The 8900-nt window shown below is 43.7% G+C and overlaps 1 protein-coding gene across 6 annotated transcripts in view; it reads right to left on the reverse strand.

Annotated features, from left to right (window-relative positions):
• The window catches only part of ptprz1a (protein tyrosine phosphatase receptor type Z1a), an 88608-nt gene extending 86358 nt beyond the window's left edge, over positions 1-2250 (reverse strand). For all 6 annotated transcript variants that reach the window (XM_078948205.1, XM_023955431.2, XM_023955430.2 and 3 more), the window contains exon 1: positions 2004-2250. In XM_078948205.1, the coding sequence (XP_078804331.1) occupies positions 2004-2067 (64 nt within the window). In that variant the 5' untranslated portion in view covers positions 2068-2250. The remainder of the gene's footprint in view (positions 1-2003) is intronic.
• Positions 2251-8900: the final 6650 nt, after the last annotated feature.

Consider the following 8900-nt stretch of genomic DNA (forward strand, 5'->3'; position numbering starts at 1 on the left):
CCCAACCAGGTGTGAAATTTCTCAGACAGTGTATTCCAGAAGCTCATTTGTTAACAGGTAGTTGATGGGAGCTTAACCTCGTCGAGTTCTCCGTTCTGTCAGGACGTGTCAGCCTGAATCAGGGTTTGCACACCAGGGATGTGCACAGGATTTCAGAGGGGCAGGGGCTCAAAGTCAGAAAAAGGCAGCAAAAACACTTTTTTTGTCCTTTAAACAATATGAAAATTAAGTAAACTACTAATAGATAATTACTCAGCTATGATACCTGTGTTGATGAAAGTGATACAAAAGTCATGTTTTATGTAAACCAATTACTGTCAACATGACTTTTTTCACTTTATCATAGACTTGAAAGACATAGAAAGCAATAAAACACTGGAGTCTATTTATGTTGGCACAACGTCCTGCAGACATCTACATGAATCAAGTTGAATCCAGTTGGTAATGTTTTAAACACAAACATCCAACAACTTTCATACCCAGAATGCTGGAATTATTAATAATATTTAATGATATGTTGCTGTGAGGACTCTGTAGTTCAGTTCAGTTTTTCAGTGGTGGTTTTGGTCCTGTTCTGTCCTCTGTCAGTCACTCCAGGTTCATGTCAATCATCCCCAGATGTCTTCTTTCCTGTTCATTGTCTTCAGTGGGTAGAAGTGTCTGGTTTTCAGGTCTACATTGTCAGGTCATCTGCTTTTTGTTTCTCCACGGTTGTTGTCCTGTTTACATTTATTCATTAAATGTATACATTTCTGCCTCCAAGCCCAGTTTCCTGCATTTTGGTTCCCACACCTCCAGTTCCTGACAGATGTATCCAATGTGACTGGTTCTATGTTGGGATACACAGCTACATTCTTTTCTGCATCTGATCCTCTAAACACAGACTTTTGTTGTGACTGAAAAGATGTTGATACAAAAAATTATGAAACTGAATAATAAAGAGTTTAGAGAAGGTGGTTCTTTAAAAAATACAACGTTAAACAATACAAAACGGGGGGGGGGGGGGGGGGGGGGGTTGGCAATTTTTTCTTGAACCTTTACCAGAAAATGATTCATGCTAATAAAAAAGGAGGACACTTTTAAATACGAGGCAAAAAGGGCAGGTGCTCAAGCACCCCTAGGCCTTATGTGTGCACGTGCCTGCTGCTCACCCCACCGCACACACCAGAACACACACACCATGGAAGCCTTTTTTCAAACCTGCAGAGATGAAGTTTTGATAAATCCAAAGAATTAAAAGTCGGCAGCCTAAGCCAAACTCCCCTCATACACACAGACAAATACACACACACACACACATACACAACCCACCCTTCTAACAAAATGTTTCATTTTCCATCCTTTTCACTCTGCGCTCGGATGCAGAATCTGAGAGTTCTCCAAAGCCAGAGTGGAACTATCATCCAAAACCATAACTGCTGCTTTGCATCCTGGATCAGTTGTCTTCTCTTGTCTGCTTCACATCTGCTGTCCCTTCACCTGACTGCTATGACTTGATAACGCTCTTTTTCAGGGTCAAGTGTTGTTGCTGTAATAAACCTGACTCTTGGTCATCACAGAAGTGAATCGCTGATGATCCAGACTTCTCCAGCAGTCCCATCCATCAGGCTGAGGCGTCAAAAATCGTCTCTAAACCAATTTATTTCAGTGATCAGGTCATGAGATGCTTCGCTCAGAGAGAGACGAGGATCATCACCGACGAACAAACTTCTCCCGGATTCCTGCGCGCAGATTTAACCACAGAGCTGCGCACCACAACAACACAAGCGTAGGTCACTGCAGACGGACGGGCGCTCACAAAAGATAATTGAACAAAGGCGCGCGCACTGAAGTTCAGGAAATAAAATATTTTTTAAAGAAAATTTTAACTTTTTAACAAACAAACATTTGAGAAACAAATAGTCCCCTCTAAGCCGCTGCGTCATTACTTTGTGTGCAGTCTGCAGGTTGGGGAATGGGGCGCCGTGAGCGCAGGAAGCCTATCCTAACGCGGCGAGCCTTACCTTGTTGGCAGCCGAGAAGCAGCTGCGCTGTGAAGAGCAGCCAACAGCAAAAGGGAGTCTCCATGTCCGAGGAGGAGAGAGTACTGGAAGATCAAACTGTCCCGCGGGTGTGGGGAGGGTTCCCTGTTCAGGTTCAGACCTTACAGCCCCATGAAGCCCCTGTGTGTCTCAAGGTCGTTGTTGTCACGGTGCGCCCGCTACTCTGCTCCGCGCGCTCTGACTGACTGAGAAGCCGTCAGACCGGAGCGGTGCGCCGCCCACAGCCCGGGGCCACACCGGGCCGTAGCTCCGGTCTCTCCGTGATCCGGTCTTAGAGCGGCTGCAGTCCAGATCTGTTTTTGAAACGTGAATATTTTAACACGCAAGCGATGGTGTCGCATAATTAAAATAAAAGTCAAAACCAGAAATGCTTTTTCATTTTCAAAATGAAGCTGCATTTTTGACTCAAAATTAAAATGAAAAAGCAATCCACCAAAATGCTTTTTCATTTTCTATTTCAACACCGCTTATTCTGTCACTTAATTAAAATGATAATTAAAATGATATTTGACATTTCATTTTCAAGACGTTCTCTGGTAAATGTGTAGCAAAATTCATTTAGAAAGGTCTAATTTGACAATTAAAATGGATTAACAGAAATGCTTTTTCTTTTTCAAAATTAAGCTGCATTTTTTGACTCAAAATTAAAATGAAAAATCAATACTTCAAAAAGCTTTTTCATTTCTACTCAAAATCCGCTTATTCTGTGTCATAATTAAAACCAAAATGCAAAGAGGGGATTGCATTTGGGTTTTCACATCCAGCCTGCAAAAACTGTCGCGTAAGTCAATTTATTTTAGCATTTCCAGAGGGGAGGTGGCGCAATGACGTCAGTGCTTTCTCCGTGTGTCCGGCTGCTAACAGACACATGCTAGGAGCAGTGCGGCAGAGGAGAGGGCTTTGTCACGTTTGTGCACTCCTGATGATTGAACTCATCTTCTCAGGACTACGTAGCATTTCCGCCTTCTGTGGTCCTCCTTTGGATGCACCGCGGTTCGAAACTTTCGCCCAGACGACTTGCTTTATCTTCGGACCGGCAGCCGGATCGCGAAGGCAGAAGTGCAGACCTGAGAAACTAAACCATCATATGAATTTGTGTTTCCAGTGGTGTCCAGACAAAATAAAGGCTGATGTAATTCCCACATATTTACATCCAAGATAGTGATACAGTAATAAAAGGACAGATCCGTGGCTGTGTACGGCTGTTTGGCTCCAAAAGATACGTGTTCGTCCAACCAGCTAACGTTTAGCATGGCAAAATCTGCTGGAGCTGTTGATGGGCTCCATCTGTCCTGGAACAGCAAAGTCAGCGCCACGCTGCAGGAGACTATCTTCTAAATGTGCGGTTTTAGCTGTTATAATTATTATGAAGGGTCAGCTCGCTCATAATGTTTTAAATCTGTGCGGTCAGGGCATTTTCTTTGGCTGCAAGGACCCGATAGAAGCGTTAGCATTAGGCTAATCTGTGCTAGAAAAATTAGCCTCGGAGGAACAGAACTCCAGGCGGTCAATCCAGCAATGAGCAACTTGGATGTAAATATGTGGGAATAACATCAGCCTTTATTTTGTTCAGAACACCACTGGAAACACAAATTCATATGATGGTTTAGAGTTTCTCAGGTCTTTGAGCAGCATTTCCGCCTCCTGCGCTTCGAAGCTTCCCCGGATAAGCTTTCTCTCTGGGTTTAACTCAAAGAGCTAGTCCGAGGGAGAAGCTTCGAACCGTGCGGACAGCGGGGCTTCCGAAGGCAGCTGTGGTCCCAAACTCCGGACTGCAGAAGGAGCTAATGCTGCTACGTAGTTCTGAGAAGCTGTGTATAATCATCAGGGGAGCACAAACGTCACAAAGCCATCTCCCCTGCCGCTAGCACAAAGCTGATCCTAGCATGTCTGTGTCTCTTAGCAGCCGGACACACGGAGAAAGCACTGACGTCATCGCCCAATGGTGGTCACACCAGATACTGACTGGTTGTTTGAGTCCCCTGACCCCCTCAATAAAACAAAACTGAAGATTTCAGAGTGGCCTTTTCTTGTGGTCAGTCTAAGGCACACCTGTGCAATAATCATGCTGTCTAATCAGCATCTTGATATGGCACACCTGCGAGGTGGGATGGATTTTCTTGGCAAAGGAGAAGTGCTCACTATCACAGATTTAGTCAGATTTGTGAACAATATTTCAGAGAACTGGTTATTTTGTGTATGTGGAAAATGTTTCACATCTTTGAGTTCATACCATAAAAAATGGGAGCAATAACAAAAGTGTTGCGTTTATATTTTTGGTCAGTGTAAGTAGAAAATGAAAAAGCATTTTGAAGTATTGATTTTTCATTTTAATTTTGAGTCATTTGATGCAGTAACATTTTGAAAATTAAAAATCCATTTTAATTGTCAAATTTGACATTTCTAAATGAATGTTGCTACACATTTACCAGAGAACTTTTTGAAAATGAAAATGTCAAATACTATTTTCATTATCATTTTAATTAAGTAATAGAATAAGCAGTGTTGAGGAAGAAAATGAAAAGCATTTTGGCGGAATTTAATTGTGTGTCAAAAAATGCAGCTTCATTTGGAAAACGAAAAAGCATTTCTGGTTTTGACTTTTATTTTTAATTATGCTACAGAAATACTTCCATAACTTTTCAGGATGTAAAGGGCATAGGTGTACAGATGTTGAGTATCTGCAGAGAGATGTCCACTTGTTCAGATGCTACCACCACAAATGACTCAGAGTAGAAGACATTTTGCTCAGCCCAGCCCCCTTCAGGTGCTTTACTACGTCTGGCTACTTGAAAAAGCCCTGCCTGCTACACTTTGCAGTCATTCGTTTGTGTTTAGTTACAGTTGTTTAGCTCACCTATGTTTTGTTTTGTTCAAGTTGTATTTCTACAAAGACTCCCTATCTTCTTTGTTTCAGGTTTTGTGTTTGAACCAGACCCACTCCCACCCTCAAATTGCCACAGTATTTTTTCCTGCCCTTTTATGGGATGACTGCTGCATGCCCATGTGTTTTCACTCTGAGAGCTGTGACCATGAATTTTTCAATGGGACAGCAACGTTTTGTTTTGTGACCCAGCAGCTTCTGAGTGGACAGTTTCATCTGATGCAGCATCTGTAGATGACACAGACAATCTTTTAGAAAACTTACAGCATCTGTTAAATAGTCACATAATCTGGGCTGAGACCTGTTAACCAGCTCTGCAGTAATCAGTAAGCAAGAGATGCCTTTGCTGTCAGGACTTGCTGAACCTATTCATGTATGGGACCTTTCATTCAGCTGTTATTTGCCCCAATATCACATCCCAATGACCTTCTCATCATCCCATAGCAGCAAACAAGCTTAATTCTGTTTCCTGTGGAAAACCTTGCAGCTCAGCATACGTCTTGTGGATGGTCCAACAGTGGGTCTTTTACGGATGTTGTTTCTTGTGAATCTGAATCACTATGAACGACTGAGCTAGAAAACATTGTTATTGTTGCCTCTTCCCTTTAGATCCACCCGACACATTTCCTTTGTGCAGGAGTATTTGTGACATGAAAAGCTGCAGTTGTTCGTTCGATCCGATCCAGCAAAGGCAATGGAGAAAAAGTTTATTCAGCCTCCTCACCCTGTTAACCCCTTAACCCTGGGGGGGAGTTGATACTGAAAAGACGATGAAAGCATTTGCAGTGATCCGGAAACCTCAGTTCACACAAACTTTGCAGAACAAGTGACTGAGCTCAACCCTGGAGAACAGCCTGAAATAAACAAGATGGTCTGACTTAAAATCAGGAAAGTCTGTTGTCTTTAGGAGGAAATGGTCACCAGCATTTAAATGTTTAAATTATAATGCTAACAGATGTCACATGCAGAGACGGACACCAATGCTCCTCCAAAGCAGATTCATCTGAGTTTAGCTTCTTCTGGGTCCATCACAGACAGATCCTGTCAGTCAGTTAGCAGTGTTGTGCAGCAGAGGCCCTTCCTGGAGATCAGTGGTTTGAGAACAGCCAGGGCCAACCTGTCACGTGGCATCAGGGTGGCCAGAAGGAGCACTCCAGGAGGATGGCTGACCGCTTCAGAGACACCAGGAACCTGTGGCGGGGCATTCAGAGCATCACTGATTACAGGCCCGGCCCACAGACCTGCAACAACTCAACCCCTGTGCTGAACCAGCTTAACACCTTCTTTGCCCGCTTTGAGACAGACAACAGCACCCCAGCACAGAAAGCTCCTCCTCCTCCTCCCAGCGACCTGATGGTGCTGATGCTATCATGTCATCCCCCAGCAGCTCATCCACAAGCTGGACCAACTAGGACTCAACACCTCCCTGTGTAAGTGACTGCTGGACTTTCTGACAGGGAGACCACAGGCAGTTCATGCTGCCCATATCACCTCCAGCACCATCACAATGAACACAGGGGTCCCCCAAGGATGTGTGCTGAGCCCCCTTCTCTTCACTCTGCTGACTCACGACTGCATCCCAACATCAACCTCCAACCTCTTCAGTAAGTTTGCGGACACAACAGTGGTGGGTCTCATCAACAGTGGACCTACAGGAGTGAGGTGAGCAAGCTGGCTCTGTGGTGCGAGGACAACAATCTCCACCTGAATGTGGAGAAGACAAAGGAGATGATTGTGGACTTCAGGAGAACTCACACCCAGCACGCTCCACTGATCATCAATGGTGCTGCTGTGGAAAGGGTGAGCTGCACCTGGGGGTGCACATCTCTGAAGACCTGTCTCTGTACCACAACACTACTTCACTGGCCAAGAAAGCCCAACAGCGCCTGTACCTCCTCCGCAAACTGAAGAGGGCTAGAGCCCCCCCCTATTGCAGACCTTCTAAGGTGTTGCCATTGAGAGCATCCTGACCAGCTGCATCACCGTGTGGTACGGAGCCTGCACCGCTTTCTGCAGGAAGACTCTGCAGCACATTGTAAAACAGCAGAGAATATCATCGGTGTCCCTCTCACTGGCCTCTCGGACATTTACACCTCACCCGCAAAGCCATCAGGATTGCATGTGACCCATCACACCCATCCCAGAGTCACTTCAGGAGGAGACTTTGCAGTCTCCTCCTGATGTTTCCAGAATATGTCCGCCAGGTACTAAACGTCACTCCATCTACGAATAACGTACAAGTTGTTTCTTTCAAAAATCCCTGGAAGCAGCTCAGGTTTGGTCTTAAGCAGCAACAGATGGTTAGGTGTGAGGGCTTCTAGGTCGTTGAGGTCGGTAGAAGCTGTCGCAATGGGCCGACTGAATATGATCAATTCTGCCTTACAAAGTAAGGTATGAAGACTATGAAGGTAAATATGTTCCAAAAAGGACGCACTTGTAAATTTGATGTTAGAATTTGTAATATAGTATGTGAAAACTTACACAGCAAAAACCTGCATCTGTGTGTAAAAATCTTCTGCTGTAAAGTCTGACAAACAAAGTCATAACTGACAAATTCCCATTTGCATGTGTTCATTTATATGGAAGCGATTCTTTAGCATAAATAAAAGTAAAAGGTAATTCCAGAAATGCTTTTTCTTTTTCAAAATGAAGCTGCATTTTTTGGCTCAAAATTAAAATGAAAAAGCAATCCGCCACAATGCTTTTTCTTTTTCTACTTCAACACTGCTTATGCTGTCACAAAATTAAAATGATAAAGAAAATAGTATTTGACATTTCATTTTCAAAATGTTCTCTGTTAAATGTGTAGTAAAATTCATTTAGAAATGTCTAATTTGACAATTAAAATGGATTAACAGAAATGCTTTTTCTTTTTCAAAATGAAACTGCATCAAATGACTCAAAATTAAAATGAAAAAGCAATATTTCAAAATGCTTTTTCATTTTATACTTAAAACCGCTTATTCTGTGTCATAATTAAAACAAAAATGCAAAGAGGGGATTGCATTTGCATTTTCACATCCACCCTGCAAAATTTGTAGCAAAATTCATTAATATTGAGCATTAGCAGAAGGGAGGCGGGGCGATGACGTCACTGCTTTCTCCGTGTGTCCGGCCGCTGAAGTTGGCTTGCGATTGACAGCTTCTGATTCGTGAGGGCACTAAAGGAACATTCCACAGCATTTTTCGCATTAAGATCCAGGAATCCAGGTTTGAGCAGTCCAGGTCCAGCGGTTTGTGAACAGGACCCGGTTTTAGGTGATCTTAATGCGAAAAATGCAGCAGAATGTTCCTTTAGTGCCCTCGCGAATCAGAAGCTGTGAATCGCCAACTTCAGCGTCGTCTGACCGCACCGATTTAAAAACATATGATTGAGCAGAGCAGGCCCTTAAGTATAATCTTAACTGTGTGATAAAAGCACATTATGAAGATAGTCTCCTGCAGCTTCACGCTGAGTGTGTCTTTTTGGTCCAAGCAGCAAACGTTTACCACGGTGAAATCTGCTATCTGTTGATGGGGCTCCAGCTGTCATCGAACAGCAAATTCCGCACGAAGCTGCAAATAAATTTGTAAATATGTTGGAATTACATCAGTCTTTATTTTTGTTCTGGACACCAGTGGAAACACAAATTCATGTGATGCTTTCTCAGATCGTAGCAGCATTTCCGCCTTCAGCGATCATGATCGGGAGCTTCGCGCTCCGCTATGCGAAGGCAGCTGGTGGTCCAAAGAAAAAAAGCTTGTCCGCGGTGCGTCCGAATGAGGACCACAAAAGGCGGACATGCTGCTATGTAGTCCTGAGATGCTGTGGAAACTCATCAGAAGTTCACAACCAACTCAAAGCCGTTTTCTCTGCTGCTAACACAGTCTGCTCCTGGTGAGTCAGACACACGGAGAAAGCAGTGACGTCATCGCCCCGCCTCCGCTCTGCTAATTGCTCAATGTTAATGAATTTTGCTTCAAATTTTGCAGTG

The sequence above is a fragment of the Oryzias latipes genome, chromosome 6 (genome assembly GCF_053564925.1).
Source record: "Oryzias latipes strain Hd-rR chromosome 6, Olatipes_Hd-rR_3.1".
Classification (NCBI taxonomy): Eukaryota; Metazoa; Chordata; class Actinopteri; order Beloniformes; family Adrianichthyidae; genus Oryzias; species Oryzias latipes.